Genomic DNA, 19,038 nt, shown 5'->3' with positions numbered 1-19,038 from the left:
GAGCAGTTTGTGGGCAGAATGGCTGCTCAGCACCCTGGATGCAAAATCCTACAGAAGCAGTAGCCAGAGGCTGAGCAACAAATTCATGAGTGTTTGGGAATATACTGAGAAACAATGCAGAGGAACTAACAAGCCTGAGCTTCCTGCCTTTTCTCTCTGAAAGGGCAAGAGTTCATATCTGCAAGTCCACCCTGGAATTTCTGCTTGCTCCAAGTAAACACACACTGGGTGACCCTGACCACTCCAATAACTGGAAATCACAGCACACTCTCAGATCCTTTATTTGAGTCCTTAGCAGGCATAAAGTTGCTGAGCTGCCATGGCAGACAACATGATGCTTTTGAACCTCATGGGTCGCTGCAAGACTAAGCAGAATGAGGGAAAGTTTGAGTGAAACCAAAAGTAGCTGTGAAACCTGCTGATGAGCAGATCTCTGTGCCACGGCAGTGTCAATATGGAGCCAACTGGATCACCAGAGAAGGAAGAAAGCAACATGACACAGTTTCTGCCATGGCCCCTTCCAGACTCACAGGGTCTATACCACTATTCAATTTGTTGCATAGCCATTTCTGTCTGTGTAAGGCCACTCTAAGCCGTTTCTGGCTGCTCTGTTTTCTGCATTCATGGCAAGGAAGGCAGGAGAGAGTATAACTCACCTCAGCTGATGAGTATCCGGAGGAGGAATATCTGGACATATCAAAGTCATCATCACTGCAGGGAAATACAAGATACAGCAAAGAAGGAAAACTGGTTAGATGAGACCTGTATTCCCAACTTAGTCCTATCTTTCTTGTGCCATGAGACTGTTCTGGAGGCGCAGAGAAGTTACATCAAGGGAGCCTATAGAGCAGCTTTCATCTGTGACACTCAAATCTTTCCATCACAGTGCACTTTTCTCACAGCTCTCCTCACTTGTCCTCACACAGGGACCTGCCACAGCACAGGTCAGAGGGAACAGTGGAGGGAAGAGTGTGAATGCTGCCCTCTGGCATGAAAACTCACTTAAGCTGTCATGTATATCACCTTTTTAACCATTTGCCTACCTGTCTGTATCCAGGGCTACCAGGGGCTTTTCATCTGGACTCTGGTCTAGCGAAGAGTAGCCCTTATTGGGAACGACGAGCCTGAAATAATTAAATGTTGTCCATTAACCACACAGTAAAGCTCAGCACCACACACTGCCTAGGGTAAAGCTATACGATAGCTGGCTTGCCCCATATCACTTCTTTGCAAGCCCCCACTTATTGGTGAAGATGTTTAAATGGGTGCAATTCAGAAGGAGCAAGCTGTATCTCTGGGTAACCTACAGTAGTTTCACAAGGATTAACACTGGGCCTGCCTTAGGAACATGCCCCTTCCTGGAAGAAAAAAAAAAACAAACATAGGACACTCTGCACTTCATTCTGGTGAACCTGTTTGGCTAGCACTGCTTGTCATATCAGATTGCTCATTTTTGTATTGCCTGCTTTTTACTGACAAGTGTACCTGACACCAGAAGTAAGAACTTAGGAAAAGGGAGCTAGGGGAAGCCAGAGGCCCAGTGATCCCAATGATCTGCCATTGGACATCAGGGATATTATGTGGTGTCTCTTTCTGAATCCCCATCCAAGACCTTGGCAACAACACTTCGGAGGTCTCTGAGGTCTCAGTCCTAAATTCAGTAATATTAGAAATCTGAGCTGGTGTGCCCAGCATAAGAAACAAGTCAGACCAGCACTTTTTAAATTACTTTTTTTTTTTTTTTTTTTTTTTTGTGATGACTTTCAGTTAATCAGAAATGTTACAAAGGCTGAGGATGACCCTGCACCTTTAACTGCCTGGGAGAGTTTGGGAAACAGAGTGCAGGCTTCAGAACTTCTAGGATAAGGAAAATGTGTAAATAAAGTAGTATCTTGTTCACAACAGAGTTCCTTCATCCATAAAACTGCAAAACTAGTTTGGTTCACATTTAAAATAAGATTAACTAAACCCAGCAAATGGAGTAAGATTCTTTGTTCAGCGGGTAAGAGACGTAAGAGTGACACACGTGTTCTCTTTCAATGAGTTAACTCAGGTTTTCTCCCAGGTGGTCTTTTAACAACATACCATGATGCATGATGATGCTTCACTAAGAGTTTAAGAAATATAAATCTAAAGATGATAATCCATCTCATCCATGCTCCAACTGCTCTCTAACTACCTGAAATGTTTTTCTGCTTCTGCACAGAAAATTGTAGCAAGCTATAAACAATTTTAGAAATAAGAAGTCTTGGCAAGCACTGTCAGTGGGCAGACCCAGGGAGAGTAAGATATATGAAATCCTATAACCAGGTAGATATATAGGTCCACAATTAAGTTATATTTTCTTACTGTGTTTATTGAAACATACATTAAATAAATTAATTTAAAATGTGACGTAGATTTCCAAACTGCTGCACCAGGGGACTGAAGCAAATGGGATCTACTTGCAAAATTCAGCAGCCTTTCTCAAAGAAGTGGGACAGTCCTTCTGCTCCTGAGGTATGTAGGCAGGAAGCAAAGAAGAAAAGATGTCTGGAACTGAAACTGGGATTTGGTAGCACAACTTTGCCCATACAGATATCAGAAGTACTGAATCCCATTTTCACTCTGGTTTTTTAGTCCCTGCTCCATATATAGTCACTGACAGTTGTTATTAAATCATCAGTGAACAAAGCACTCTCAGGGGACCTAGGAGGAGAACATTGTGGTGATATTTACTTGATGAAAAAACCCACTGTATCTTCTTCTTGAGAAATGTCTTTTTTCTTAATAATAAAAATCTTCAATTTAACTGCAGCAGACAAAAATTGTTATAGTGTCTGCCCCTGATTTAAATCTTTCCCTCACATCCTGATTGTCCTTATTTTCACTTCCCACTGTCCTTGGAATAAAGTTGGGCAGCAGTGGTAGCTGCTTTTGTCCACAGCTGTCCCACTATAAGCCTCTTTGTCTTTCTGTTTTTGCATGCTTGAAGCAACACAAGTTGGACCACAGGGTCCAAGTTTTGGTTACCCTGAGTGGACTCTTCAGGTGGTATGGACGGTGTTGTGGGCTCTGTCTGTGCTCATAGGAAGAACGTAGCATCACCCAACCTCATTCACATTTAATTTGCTTTTAGGGAGACTGAGAGTATTATGGATCCATTTAGTCTCAACTGTAAGGCTGGCTGCACCCTTGTCCCAGAAGAGGACTGAATGGTGAAGGCAACCATGTACTAGAGGCTGGATATCAGAAATCCACAGGGATAATGCATAATAACAGAGGCCTTGGGGAAGAAGGAGGAAGTGGAGTAGAGACTAGGAGAGGCAAAGCACAAAGGAAAACATATTTGATGAGGAGAGCAGAACTTGTAAAAAGGGGGAAATAGCTTTAGCTTATTCTCCTGCAGAGACCTGAAGAAGTCAACAGTTTAGACTTAAACCATAATCTGGAAGTTTTGCAGTGTATCCTCCTGGATATATAATGGAATATATCCCATTATACAACTGTTACCCTGTGAAAAGCTGCTTTAACAAGCTTGTGGCATTTCTGCCTTGCTGGTGTTGCCCTGTCTGTGGCAAGACAGACTGAACCATTCAGAGGTGCTTGGATGTCCTTAAGTGAAATAAAACTGAGTTGGCCGTTTGAAATCTTTTGTCATTAGGTGTCACTGCTCTGCTCTTTCCATCAGCAGCTTGGAAACAACAATCTCTCCATGGAAAATTCACCCATGCTACAGGTAGATACCTCTATTTATCCTATTTTTCTCTCTTTTATTATTTTCCTTCACTTATTTCACTAATTAGAAACTAATTGTTTCTAAAACTCTTAAGCAGAAAATCTGCTACCATTCCTCTCAGGATGCTAGCTTGCAGCCTATTACCAAAAGAAAACAAGTTCTTCCAGAATGTACTTGGAAGTTAAGGAGGAACAGTGGGCATGGAAAACCCAGCTGAGCACAGTTCCTGAATTTCTTGCGTCTATGAAGGGTCTGACTCTTTTATATTGCCTCAATACCTGAGCACAGAGAGGAAGCAATGTAGCATATTCCATCTATATTTCTGGGGCTTACAACTAAAAGTTGACAAGATCTTGCTAGGATTTATGGCTAGTATTATAGGTCTGGGGAATTAGTGTGAACAAGAAATCTCATCTCTTAGATGCACTGCATATAGAGAGGCTCTGACCTGCAACTCCTATCCTGCTTAATATATGGTAATCCAGGCAACTTTCCCATTCATCAGTAAACATCCGGCATTCTGCAGATTCCTCTGTCATTTTTAGCAAGGTCCTCTACTAAAACCTGGCACCTTTCTAGCAGCATACAAAGCATGCAATCCTGTGGGCTCATGGGGTTTCCTCCCTTCTGAACACAGGTAAGTAATACATTAGTGTACTGAAGTCTGCACAAAAAAAAATATACTCTAAAAGAAAATATTCAGCTCAGAATGTCTTTGTTTACAGAAGGTTGTAGCACTGGGTAATACTCTCTCACAGAGCTCTTCCAAAGCAACTCCTGCAAAGTGTGACTGTGCTATTCCAAGAGTGGAGGAGGTGTATAGAAAGGCACACAGAGATGGATTATTTACAAGCTTTCATTTAACCTGTCAGTAGCAGAATGGGTCACCATGAAAAAGGAGCAGTGGAACTTACAGTGACAAAAGCAACCAAGGCAGAACTAAGCTCTAAACCAGTTTGTGTTTCATGGAGCAGCACAGCTCCTCTCCCACTGGCAGCATTAGGTGCCACCTTAGACTACTCAGAAGATGCAGGATGGCTCTATCGACCCCGATTTTAACCTGGCTGGACTGCCTCTGCCTTCTACAGGCTGCACTACCACTGGTCCTGGGCTCAGTGGTCCCTACATCTTCCCAGGGGCAGGGATGCAACACAGCACAGACCATTTTGGCCCATCAGCTCCAGGACGGGCCACTTCTGCTCTTGCAGTGTGGCTGGCAGTAGACAAATGTAATGACCACTGTCCTTAACCACTCCAGGACAATTAGGGACTGTAGCTCAGAGCACAGCTGGCAGTACTTTTCCAGTCCTTTACCTTGTCCGTGCCATCACATTGTTCTTCTTGGGCTGCTGATTAACTGGGCTTCCCATGTTGCCATTCTTCAGAGAGCCCTTCCGAGCCAGCTCCCTCTGCTTCTCTGCATAGGAGATAGGAAGGGGAAAAACAAAATTAGAGCAACAGCCTAGCTTGCCACCATAAGAAGAAACCCGGATCTGATAGTGGCAAAAGGCACAGCAGAATTAACAGCAAAGAGCATGAGCTCACCACCTCCTGTGGAGGGACTCTGCAAAGATGCGCTGTGTCCCACTTTCTCCAAGGTCACCAGAGACTAAACCTGATCTACCTTCACTCACAGCAGCCTGTTGACAGCAACACACTAAAATCTTGGTCTCCAAGACCTCTAATGTCCTGGAGCTTCTGGATGAAACCCAGATGAGGCAGACAACGGACAGAGATCTTGTCCCTGTGCCATAGTTTTAATTTCGAAACCGGGCAGAAACACCAATTAATGTTGTGGTTTCACGTTCACTAAATTCTGGTGTTATGTACTTACTCTTTCTGTGGGAGAGAGACTAGGAGAAAAACAAAGCAGGCTCAACCTTAAAATTAACAAATCGTTTATTAACATACACTTAAAGAATAGGAAAAAGAAAGTTGGAAAAAAACTAAAACAGAATGAAACTTCAAAAACACTCTTCCCTCTCTTACAAACTGTCCACTTTCTTACAAAACAACATAAGGAGACCAAACTTGTAATTTTCAGTCAGTTTCACTATCTGACAATAGTGCTTCATCAATTCATTAGGGGAAGAGTCTCTCTTAGAGTCATGGATCCCATGACAACTTAGAACAGTTCTCTTGTGGGTTTTAAACTGTCACAAAAACAACTGCCCGGACGAACTTGCTTTTGTGACCCTCCCAGGAACAGTTTCCCAAGCTGCTTATGGGTCATGGGTCTTAGACTTTTGCATACTGGGGTGTCACCTTTTAAAGACGAAAAACTCAAAAGCAAAGGATTCTTCACCTCAAGGTACAGAGATATCTTCTCACTTCTTCACTGGTGCAGAGGGCTTCTCATCTTTATCTCTGTTCAAGCATCTTATAGGATTAATATTACTTAGTCTATCACAAACACCTTTGCTCAAATCCACACACAAATTAAAACAATCATCTCCCCAAATGCATATCTTTCCCATGATTTAAAGGAATGATCTAAATATAGAGTTCATTTCCATGGCTCAAGTAAGAATAGAACAACCAACTCTTCAACCCTCTGTCCCAATAGTCTTTTCACTCTTGCTCTACTGACTTCATGCTGTTGTTCTTTATGTTCACTCTGTCTTTTTCTACTCTCTCAGAGAAGGGCCAAGCTCTAGAAGCTTCATGTTGCTAAGAAAGAGTTAAATCTGCCTGGAGTCTTTTTCTCTCCCTCTGTAGCTCCTGGTATTAGATGTTCAAGGCCGTGCCGATGAGGGAGGCAGAACTCACAGAATTATCAGAGATCAGAGCACCCGTGCAGTCCGGAATCACAAAAAAACCCAGGCAGGATCATAAATGCCTTCTCACCCCACCCCTCGGTGTAAATCGGGGTGACCTCAGCCTAAATGGTGCCCATAGCTCTTATCAGGGGCCCGGCAGAGATCTCTCCCTGCTCCAGGGAAGTTTAGAGAAAGTAGTTGTTGTAAAGCAGCAACCTCTCCTTCCCCTCCCTTCACCCGGGAGCCGATGGAATCCGGCCAGGGCTTAGGCCAGCTCCCTCCCAAAAGGGGAGCAGCAGGCCCAGCTCGATGTTACCTGTCTCTCCCTGGGCAAAGGAAAGAAGAAAAAGGACCCACCTACAGGAAATCAAGGGGTTTTATATGGTACTTCCCAAAGTCGCAGCTAGTAATTTTCAGTGGTCAGAACAGATGCCAATATTCCAACTAACTCTCTGATAGGTCCCTGTTTTTTCGAAAGCAATTCCCAGGTTCTGACCTGGAGAATTATTCTGCATTCTTCTATAACTTAAAAACCAAACTGCACTAACCCATGACACCCTGTCTGCAGTTGGTTGCTTCATGGACCCCAGTACTGTCCTGTACTAATACGATCTGCCTCCAGCAGGGATGGGAATCCAGGGGTGTATATAAATTGATACTAAATTTTCTAATTTAAAGTCCTTCCTTCTTTCTTGTAGAAGATCCGTTGTGTTGAGTTGCCAGCTAGTCACAAAAGTTGAGCTAACTGCCCCTATCTCATCATGCAATGACAGACAAGGCTTGTATGGAAAAGCTGAGCATGGGGTCAGCAAGGCAGGAATGAGATGAGTTAAAAAAAATCCTCCAGAGTGTGAGAAAATGCTGGAAACTACTTTTATGGCATGTCTGAGTGACAGGTGTACCAAACTGCTTGCTGAGGAACCTGAATAGTGAATTTGTTTTGCTTCTACATTTCCTACAATGTGTGAATTCTGTTTGTTTGGTTTTTTAAATTATTATTATTTAATTATTTTCCTCTTTTGTTTGTTTGTTTGTTTGTTTTTTATTTTTTAGATTTTATTTCCTCTTGGAGAGAAAAGCAGCTTTTCCCCACTTGTTGTGGAAAAACAGCATGTTTCTACGGCATGCAAGTTCAAGAGGGGCCAAGACTTCCCCTTCGTCACAAGTCAGACCAGAGGGACACAGGTCCAAGGGTCCCTTTCTTGAGGGAGAAAAAAGCAGCAGAGATGCCTAGAGATTGTGATGATGAGGAACATAGAGACAAGAGTACATACACCTACAAACCATACCCACTTGCTCCTGCTGACAGCACAGGTGAATAAACGCACATGGAACTTGGCAGAAAAAGGATTGGATTAATAACTCACTCTGGCTTGAGCAACTAAGAGACTGATTCAGGACTGAAATCAAAACCTTAAATCAGAGTAATTTCTCAGTATGGAACTTGCAAATGCATTGGTTACCTCTGTCTCCAGAATAAAAGGCTGGTATTTTGCACGCTATGTGAATTTTGCTATTAAGAGAGAGATAAAGCAAGACTATGGAAGCAAATATTTACAATACTAAATACAACCCAATTTCCACTCATTTCCATCAGAAGCTTCAGTGCTAACCACAAATACACATCACTGAGACAAGCTGCCAATGCTTAAGGAGGCTGATGAAATGTTACAGGTGGCTGAATACACTGTGAGTGCAGGTGTGATGGCTTGTGTACAATCATCAGCAACACCAGGAGGGCTGAAACAGACAAGGGACCCTTATCACACCCAGGCTCCTTCTGGCTTTTCACTAATTTTCCAGACAGAAATTTCCTTCAAGAAGTAGGATAGAGCAGAAAAGGTTGGGAGGGCATGAAGTCGTTTGCGTATGCCTCTGACATTACAAAACATGTTCAATTAGGAGCCTGAAGATCCTGCCTGATCATTAGCAGGATCACTGTGCTGGGTGATGTATTTGGTTCACGTGCAAGTTTTTGGTAGTGGAGGGTTGCACAGGTAGGTTCTGTGAGAAGTTTCTAGATGTTTCCCTATGTCTAACAGCCAATGCCAGCTGGGTCTAAGACAGACCTGCTGGCGGTCATGGCTGGGCCCATTAGGAATGGTAGTAGAGACTCTGGGATAACACAGTTAGGACAGGGGGAACAATTCTGCACAACTGCAGCCAGACAGAGGAGTGAGGATGTGTCAGAAACAACACTGCAGACACCTAGGTCAGTACAGAAGCAGGAAGAGGAGCTGCTCCATGTACCAGAACAGATTCCCCTGCAGCACATGGAGGTCTATAAGGGAGCAGATATCCATCTGCAGTCCATGGATGACCCTACAACAGAGCAGGTGGGTGCCTGAAAGAGGCTGTGACCCTGTGGAAAGCCCATCCTATTGCTTGTGTTTTCGTTCTTCTGTCTAGCTGAGTGGTAGAGAAGCTTTGGCTTCTGCTGTCCAGCCAGGGTCACTGCACCACAGACAATCTAGCTGTCTCCAATGCTTGAGTGAAGCAAAGCAGCAATTTTTTGTTTCTGTGGAGAACTTGGAGAATACAGACAGCTGTGCTGTCAGTCTGACTCACGGGGGAATTTGGCTGCACTGGTTCCACTTGAGCTAATGCTGGATGTTTTGTCAGAAGAAGAACACCTGGACCAGCATGTGAGGAGGGAGTCCAGCATCCTTTTGACACCACTATACTGCTCTGAACAGCGTGGCAAACAGCCTTTTGTTTGGATCTGCTAACCACATCACATCTTGCCCCTCCTTTATTGTTTACCTTGTCACTTCATCTTTGAGACACTCCATCCCTTATGACGTAAAAATCATTTAAGGGAAGACACATCTGCTCAAAGAATAAACCACTGCTTTCCTGCTAGCCCCATACTAGCCTATGCTGCTTGCTGACTCCATTTGAGCCACTCAGCATCTGCTCTAAGTGCTGCTTCCAAGAAAGCTCTGCTGTTGACAAGATAACAGCCAAGCAGACCATGGGGCATTCAGTAAGGCAGGAATGACACCTAAGTATAAAGTAGCAAAGGAAATGCATGCTGCAAGCACAGTCAGCACCACAAGTGCCCCAGCCTTGTGTCCTGCTTGGCAATGGTCTCCTATTGTAGTTGCCTGCAAAATCAGTAAGAAGGTGCCCCAGTATGCCAAACACTCAGCAAACTGTCCCTGTCCCAGTATTCATTCACCTGCCTGATCCAGGATTTTTCAGAGTGTGGATGAACAAATAACTGCATGCTGACAAGTGACACACACCCCCAGAGGGAGCCTCTGTAGAGAGAGTCAAGAGAGGCTGAAATCTCCCCTTATCATGGGAACACCCACAGCCCTAATGAATGATTTCAAGTACTGCTTGAGATGATTTAATGCAATCTAAAATGGTTACCTGTTCAGCTGCCAGGGTCTGTCTAGCTGCTTTATGAGAGAAAACAGTAATGGAGCATGGGAAGCAGAATGGACTTAACATGAATGTCTAAACTAAAAATCAGACTTGAATGAATCTGTAAATTATTTCTCTGGTTCAGCATTTGAACAAAATCATAAACAGTTTTAATAACATTTCCTAGGTTTTTTTATAAATTAAATGCTGAACAGTTTGTTTGGTGCATGTTGCTATGGAGGAGTGGCCTTGGTTTTGTCTACTATTTTCCCCAAACCAGAAATGCCAAAAGTAATGATATGCTTGAGTCTCCTGCAGAACTGCTCCTTTTGTGACATGAAGCGAAGCAGGCAATGCAGGAATCTGGTGCACATCATGCTGTACTATGCTGAAGAGCTATTTGGAGAATCAGACACCCCAAATTCGCATTTTCCATTTGTCCCAAGATAGTGGGTGAGTCTGGCTATGATCAGACAGTGGTGGGCGGAGAATGCTTTAGGATGCCACTCCACACTGTCACTGTGCTTGACAACCTGCAGCCCTCTCAGCTGAGGCAGCCTGACTGGCACAAACACTATTTTATGGCAGATGAGGCTGATTCACCTCCTTTGCACTGCGGGGTGGAACAAGCAGATGCTGACTGTTCCTGTCTCTTTGCTGAGAGCTGCTGGCTGGACCTCAGTAACTCAACTGCTTCTCTCCTGGTCCTGCCTGACCAGGAGAAGATGGAGTGTCCTGCATATCGGGACAATGCAGTGTGGACCCGTGGGATTTGCTGCAGTGGCAAGACAAAGAGAAATTAATCCAATGTGACAGAGCTGTATTTTTTCATTTTCAAGGTTGATGAGATGAGATTTTGGGATGTATTTTTCTCTGTCCCCCACAGTCAGCTAAATTGTTTCTGAGGCTGAGGACTGTGATTCCCGGATGAATTCTAATTTCTCAAGTAAGCTGAGAATTTAAATTACACACTAAATGAAATTAATACATCTGCTCAAATTCTGATGAATGATGAACAGATTCATGAGCAAATGAAAGGAGAAAGAATGAAATGCTCTTTACAGCTTATTCAAGCCCAAGTCTTGATTTCAGTTCACTTGCATCACTTTGAGGGACATCAGCACGAATCTAGGTAACACTGAAAATCTTCTCTATCTTTTATCTCTGACAGGGAGTATTTGTCAGTAAGGATTGTATCACTGCTTGGAGAGGGTTTCAGGGTACGTACATAAATTTGGGCTTTGCCTGCAGGCTGCATAGAAAGGAAGGTGTAAGAAAATTGTATGATAGGACCACGCTGATGTCAGTGCTCCCTGGAGTGTAAGTGTGACCATGTGGGTGGCATTAGTGCAGCTGACGGCTGTGCCTACCTGCATTGAAAAAAAAGGCAAAAGAAAAGTGATTTTCACTAAACAAACAGGTGTAGCCGAAACAAAAAGGACTTTTCTGTGGCCAGTCCCCTGCTGTGAATACAGGGAATATGGTTTCAAGCTGATACAGGCCAGGCATCAGTACTGATTGTTCAGGACAGACCGTCTGTATAAAGATTGTTTCAGTGGTTTCAGAAAAGACTATTCAGATAGCAAGGGTCAGACAACTATGTCACTCAAGTACCAAACCGAGTGAAATGCATATTCTTAGCTGAAGCATGTTATTTTTCTGACCCAGACAAACTTGGGGAAAATAGTGAACTATTTTCTAGTTTTTAACTCCAGCTGTGTGAACTGGCTAGGAAGATGTAAGAATCTGTCTTCTAAGGTCCCTCTTGGATCAGATTTTAAAGATCAAATAGCAGTGTTTCCACATGTTCTGTTGATCTAGCTGCTGCTCTGTGCCTTTGGCATGGCTGAGAAGTGGCACAAACACCAATAGACTGGGAGTGGTTTTAAGCTCCTTTTAGCTCCCAAAAAGGCATGACTGAGAACTGGAAAATGACTTAGGGACTACAAAGTTAATGTCTGCGTCCTTTTTTCAAGGGTGCAACTCTTAACTTCTTGCATGAGAGCTACCATCAGCAGCAGCCAGTGCATTGCATGCACAGCAGTACAGGGCTCATTCTGAGGTAATGCTCAGCTAGAATGCTGCCTGTGCAAGTTACTGAGAGGCTTCTGAGGGCCTGGATGATGTTATTTTCCACTTCCCTTCAGAAAACACACACCAAAACATCACACTATTCTCCATCACAGAGGAGAATGTGTAAGGGAGTGCTCCAGTCCCAACCAAAGCTATCATCTATTTAAACCACACATCTCCAAAAGTGGCTTTATGTTCCCAGAAACATGTCCTCAGTCTCTAGCCATGCTATCCCAGCCTCACATCTCATTTTTCTGACGCTCATGTGATTTTGGGAAGGAATGGCTTCTCTGCTTCTACCCACTGTTTAGCTTAGCCCCAGAAGAGAGAAGGTCATTTTCTGCAATGAAAACCTCATGGCCGTACACTTTAGTAAAACAAAAAAACACCCAAACCAACACTATTTTGAACACAGAGCATTTTATCTCTTCACGGCTTAATACAACAGTGAATCGTCTTTGTAAAACAGCAAGTTGTGTTTTACTGTTGACAGAAACTATGTAACTGGTTTACCTTAAAGCCATGTAGAGGATCTGTGGCAGCACGGGAGCATGGAACTGGGATTCCTGCTCCCAGTCCTCTGCTCGAGCTGTCTCTGCAGCCATTTTATGCAGACAGGTTGCGAGTGCGTAGCAGAGGCAGCAATTAATCTCTCTTCATCTTTCAACACCTTTCTGTACTGATTTCAAAGGCATCTATTGTCACAGCTCCTACCTCACAAGGACATTTATTTTGTTCTCATTCATGTGCTTTTTCACTTAATTTTAAAGGATTGAGATTTTTATTCCTAATGGCTGCAAAATATTGCATATAAGGATTTCATTTATCACTGTCAAAACTGGAATATATGAAGAGCACTGGCAATATTTAAATGTAATTTCTTTTTCCATTTCCCACATTCACCTTCAGAAAGGGACTTATTTTCAGTTACTTTTCAAAGAATATTTTTCCTGCCAGCCAGAAGAACAAAGGCAGATACCTGGGGAAGCATTTGCATCCTGACAAGCGCAGCTAAAAAGTTTCTGTTTAAAAACTGATCTCTAAAAGACCTAATCCATAAAACTGACCTACGCTCTCCTTTAATGTATTTTAAATGGACAAAGAGAATTAATTCACTTCACCTGGGGAGAACTTCTACAAAAGCCCCTTTACTATTTTCATTCAACTGAACACAGGTTTAAGTCAAAGCCATTTGCTTGACCTTGCTAAATGATGTGACAGTCAAAAAAAAAACCACACCAAACCCCCCCCCCCAAAACAGACACACACACACAAAAACAAATCACAAAAAACAAACAAACAAACAAACAAACAACAAAAATAAATAAAAAAAAAACACAAAAAAAACACCCCACCCCACCAAAAATGGGAGTCTTTTAAGAGCAATTTAGTTATCTTCATTTAAATAGCTCAATTAATTTAAAACATCACTTATGCTATAAGCACAATCTCCAGATACACAGAGGTAATATTAGAGCCTACATCACATTTATTATGATTTCTGATGCTCTGTGAAGAAGTATTATGCTTACTGGTGCATGTACTAAATGTGATGCGTATTTAGGAGAGTAGTAGTACAAACTTGCTTAGCTGAATATTCACAGTATTTGGTTACACAGGATGACATCATACAGTGTGTATTTGTATTAAAAAAACCCCACTTTAATAGAGTTTGACATCAGTAGGTTTGAACAGCATAGACAGTCAAATGTCCACACTGTCATGCCATGGGAAAGAGCATGTGTTATATCACCTACATAAACTACAGATTTAAAGAATAATAAAATAATAAATAATAATTAAAATATTTTTAATATGTTGTCATTGGGAAAGCTTTCACTGACTGGCAGATAGCCCTGCTTGGAATGACTTGTTGAGTTCCACCAGAAGGCAAAACAAATAAGGTTCTAAGTGATAATGCCACAGGCAGCACGCAAACTTAGAATGGACTCATAGCCTGCTGACTCCAGCATTGTGCTTGGAAAGGACTGCTGGCCTTTTTTTTTTACCAAGACTGAACTGCGGCAGACAGTACAAGCCATGTTTCTGGCTTTATTTAGCAGCAAAAATCTTGTATATTTGATCCATTCTGCTTTATCATCTGCTGCATTTGGTTTCTATGAACCTATGCATTTCAAACTAAATTCAGTATTTTCTGTCTAGTAGGATGAAAGCATTTTGAGACAGGCAACCAGGCTGGTTAACACTACTGTTTTCTTCCCTGGAAAAGATAAAGAAGAAGAGTTAATCGTGAGCAGAGTATTTGAAGGGCATCTCACACTCTAATTACTCTGCTCCCCAGAAGGGGACTTTCACTAGATATATTGCCTGTTTACTACGAAACTCTTTAGGAGAACACTATATGTACAGTTCAGGGTGCATCTTCCTGCTATCCAATTTGTGAGCCCCAATCCTGGGTACTTGGCTCAGCTGGAGAGCTGTCCCACACAGCAAACCTGCTCCCCTAACAGGATTACTGACCTCATCCCTCCCTCTGCGGGGCTACCACAGTCTGGAAATTTGACACATGGCCTCAGAGCTCAATTAGTTATTTAATAAGTTTATGATTAGCCAATCTGTTGATTAAGCTTTCATTAGTTAGGTTGGGGGAATTCTGTTTCAGAGGGATAGTGGCCTCTGTTGTATAGGAGCAGGGTTGGAGAGCCGTTGTGTTTTGCATGCCCTGACACTTCTCTTTACTGCTCCTGTACCTGTAAAAGCTGTTTGAGTGGTACCTGGGGCTGCTGCCAGATCACTGGGGCATGGTGGCCCTTGGGGACAGATCAGTGTTGTAGCCTGGTTGTTACACCTGGGCAGCTCTAAGGCTGCTGCTCCTCTCTTCTGAAGTCCTGCCAGATGGTAACGAGGGAGGCAGAGTTTATCTAGGGCATCTGGAGACCTCACAAGTTCAGTTTCAAAGGGTCTGCCTGTCATTTTGGTAATTTGATTGGGGTGGGTGGCTTACCTCAGAAAAGGAGTGGGAACCCCTGTCCTCTTTTTCTTTAGAGAGAGTTTAGAGAATGCTCTATGAAACGGCTTCCTCTCTGGCTTTGTTCTGCGGCTTACGCTCTGATGGATGGGACTCAGTGGGTGCTGCAACCTTCCTTCTCCAGGCTCGCCCCTGCTTTGGTAGAGCAATCAGAACTGGGCTCAGGGATTTGTCCCAAACTATCATAAATTATTACATCTTTTCCCATCCACAAGGGATCCCCTGTCTCCTTTCTTAGGCAGGGATGTTATCTGCTGGTGTTAGACAGCAGAGAATGGCAGAGGGGATGGCAATCAACTGTTTCATGTTCCTTAATGTCCTCATGTTACAGGAGCAGGGCTGAGGTTTCGGCAGCTGCCTTCTCTGTACCCCTCTCTAAAGGACTGGTGACAAAACACAGCCATGCTTCTTAGTGGCAGAGGGAAACAGGACTGGCCAGAGAAAACTCATGTCCCTGCTGAAAACCCTGAGAAAGAGGATTGAAAGGCAAGATGAAAGACAAAGATCTGGCTGTAGCTGCTTTAAGAGCTACAGGAGAGGAAGCAGGGCTGGGGGATGACAGATGCCAGCTGTACTGCAGAGCCCTGCAGCTGGAAATCAGACACATGCACTGCTGAGCTGAAGCTTTAGTCAAAGGTGTGGCAGTTCCAGTGTCAAGGAGAGCCCAAAGTGGCTCAGGGAAAACCTTTCTCATGTTGAAGAAAACAGTAATATGCTGGGAAAGATGATGCCAATTTTTAAGACACATCTCCAACATCATGAGTTTATGTCACGGTTTAGTATTTTTATGCTGATGTATTTCATGCTTTTGTTACCCTTTTATGGCGGGGCAGTGGTGCTCAGAAGAGGTTTGTCACCACAAACTTTCAGCTTCTGGTGTGTCCCTTCAGGGCTGAGGTTATGGCACTGCCACCCCAGCCCTGATTGCTGCCAGACCACAGGCAACCCCAAAGGAGAAAGGATGGGTGCTAAAGCACTGCTGGCCTGAGCAAGGTTTAACACTGCTTTTGGGGGGCTGTAAAGGTAAAGGGGACACAGGTGTTACCAAGACTGAATGTGAGTCCCCTGCTGTCATGCCACACACTACTGATCTTGGAAAGACCTTTTGATTGGCAAATGGGCCCACCTCCTTCAAACAGCTGGCAGGGGAGGCTCCTGATTCTGCCTCCCAGCTGCCTGCTCTCAACAGTGTAGCACTAAATGAGATTGCTGGCAATGCTCCAGCTGCCACATCCCTGCTATCTGACCCTCTCTCCTAAATGAACCACTGAGGCAGAAATTCTGGCAGACAAACATTTTTATCTCCCTTCTGAACGGCCAGCTGTATGCACTGAAGGAGGGAAAAAAAAATTCTGCCACGGATTTGCTTATCAAAAGACCATTACCTAAGGATTTTTCTAAAGTGTTTCTAAAAGAAAAGAAAGGAGACATGCAAAAGCAATACAAGAGTTATAATTTTTGTGCCCTTTGCATGCCTGGGTCAGGTATGTGTTGGGTCACAGCGAGCACACGTTCAGCTTCACTTGGCATATTTGAGAGCTAAAATTGCCAACTGCATACAAACATAAGGTTTATTGTTGTACAGCTATCTCTTTGGCTGCCTGACTGGAGCTGTGGTAAGATGAAAGGAACAGGAGAGTTGTAAGAGTAGAAAAAAGAGGAGAGAAGCAGCCTGAGTGTGTCAGCAAGCAAGGCTTTATTGCAGTAGAGCTAAGGGACTAAGGATGTGTATAGAAGACACAGTTGCTTGCCTGAGGAAATGAAGACAAAAGAGAGACTGTGCATAAGGACTACAGGCAGCTAGAATCATGGGTGTTTCAGTTATGCACAGTTCGTTTTAATTACAATTTCAGTTTGAATTATCTTTCAATAACTAAAATAGACAACAGACTTCAACTTCTGTACACAGAGACCTAAGCACAGTGAAAGTGGGTTTAATTTAATGATTAGAAAGGGGAGTGAAGTGGGTCAAGATATATAGAGGACTTCTTAAGGGTCAGGGACCTTACTAGGGACTTTATAAGAAATTACCTGCTTCCTCTTTGGTGAGGTTGTGCTGCTGGGTGGACAGACAAAAATGGAGAGATGACACTGGGAAGATCCTGGCTGGTTGCTGACGGAGCAGGCAGAATGTGGAGGGAAAAAAATCCTGCAGACTCCAATGTAAAGCAAAAGACATGACAGCAGGGAAGTATACTCGCAAGGCATGCTGAGATTTCAGAGAGTCTTTGCAAAGATACAAGCTTGCTCTGTGTTTCCTTTTTGCTATGCATTCTTGCAAAAGAATCTAATTTTCCATTCATAATCTGATTTGAATCAAGAACATAGATTTTCATTGTCAGTCAAATGCATGCAGGTTAACACCATCTACTGCTGTCCTTTTTTGCCTGATTATTTCTCTCCACACAAGCATCAGGAACTTTTAGGTCATACTGTATCTTAAATTACCCTGGGGACAAAAAACAAAGGTGTCAGGTTTATCTGTCCTTAAGACAACTTCACAGCAAAGTGACATCAGAAACTCACTCTGAATTCATATGTCTGCAGGAGAGATTGGGAATGAGGCACTGGGTCTCCTGAGGCAAGACGTTCAAGCAAGTGCAGGGAGGATGGAGGAGCTGTGGGGTGTACACACAGATACACGTATGTTCAGTGACTCAAGTCTGGAATCTCCTTCTCTCACACTGTGCTGAGAGGAGCCCTGTTATTACCAAGACCCAGACAGAAACAGCAATAACACTCAGCTTTCTGGACAGCCTCTCCACCTCACTGATGCTGGCACAGTCAGTGCTGAAAAAGCAAAAGCTGTGAGCAGAAGGAAAGCAGGGCAGAAAATATTCTCTGCTTTCAACAGGTCTTTGAGCTTCTAACAGCTGCATTTGTGAGGTGAATGGAAGGGCAACGCCAGGCTTCAGGAAATAAAAAACCTTTAACTTCTCTTCAGCAGAGATATGGAGGAAGCCCAGGGATTGACAGCTTTGTCTTTTCCAGAGATGGCACTCGAGACAAAATCTGGGGGCAATGGGATCTGAAGAACTGTTTTTAATAGAGCTTCTCCTTGGGCAGTGTGTGCATTGGGAGAATGAGAGTTAAGGATCATAATTTTCTGACTCAATAAATAATCTAGCAAAGCCATCTGATTGAGGAGACATGTCCTAACTTGGAGCTCATAGGGATAAAAATGAGGATAGAGAAAGAACTCAAACTAGCAATTTTCTGTCTCCTGCATCTGTTCCCTGGGCGCCTGAAGTCATATTGACTCAGCCCGATGACAGAAACAAGGTTTCTTCCTACCAGGTCTCCAGGGTCCACTAAAATATAAAGGAAAGCAAGCTGCATCTCCTGCCCTGTCCACACTATGAGAAAGCTGTCAGAACAGCTCTGACAGTATCACGCCTGCAGCAATGTCCAGTGAAAAAGCCACTGAGAGCCACTGCTCGTCCACATCCCTCTGGAGAGAACTGTACTGGAAACCAGAGCCAGAAAGAATTTTCTTCTGTGAATTTCATCGATTTCATGCTTAAAAGCAGTGAATTAGCATAAACAAGACCTCCAACAAAGTGTACCTGCTTTGTCTATTCTGGAGAGGGTGCCTTGCAACGGCAAACTCCAGTAACATGGAGAGATAAATTTGGGGGTTGAATCTAACACTTTGCTCACTGGAAAGGCTTGGTGGTGGGGAAAGTGACTGTGGTTTTTGTGCTTTACTTGCAGTATTAAAGGCACTCTGCCTACTTTGGCTGGCATTGTGAAAACTTGTACTTAGGATTTACTGCTGGCTTCATAACCTGATTATAGGGAATAGACCTCATGAAGGTTAACCAACATCTTAAAACAGTGCAAGGAGCTGGGGATGTGAAGGAAAAGTGAAAGAAAAGAGCACAAGTCACTGCTTGGGTAGATGTTGTCCAGGGACCACTTTCTGGAAATCTCTGGGGACCACTTGAAAACAATCAGGTGACTTCAACACTGCTGGACTGGCAGACCCCAGAGGCTTTGAACGACTGTCCCAAGCAATCGCTTTTTCAGTAATATCTGTTTAAAAATCATGTACTCCTGAGTTTTCATTTTTAGCACCTCAAATATTCTCTCCTTAATTTTTCACAATTCTGTGATCCTCCCTCTGG

General features: G+C 43.4%; 1 protein-coding gene across 1 annotated transcript in view; it reads right to left on the bottom strand.

Annotated features, from left to right (window-relative positions):
• The window catches only part of FAM219A (family with sequence similarity 219 member A), a 107,113-nt gene that overhangs the window by 9,623 nt on the left and 78,452 nt on the right, over positions 1–19,038 (bottom strand). The window contains exons 2-4 of the mRNA XM_040089975.1: positions 5,033–5,211; positions 1,044–1,124; positions 657–711 (exon numbers count right to left, since the gene is read on the bottom strand). Of these exons, the coding sequence (XP_039945909.1) occupies positions 657–711; positions 1,044–1,124; positions 5,033–5,211 (315 nt within the window). The remainder of the gene's footprint in view (positions 1–656; positions 712–1,043; positions 1,125–5,032; positions 5,212–19,038) is intronic.

This window comes from Hirundo rustica, chromosome Z (genome assembly GCF_015227805.2).
Source record: "Hirundo rustica isolate bHirRus1 chromosome Z, bHirRus1.pri.v3, whole genome shotgun sequence".
Taxonomy (NCBI): domain Eukaryota; kingdom Metazoa; phylum Chordata; class Aves; order Passeriformes; family Hirundinidae; genus Hirundo; species Hirundo rustica.
This window is presented reverse-complemented; position numbering and strand designations above follow the sequence as displayed.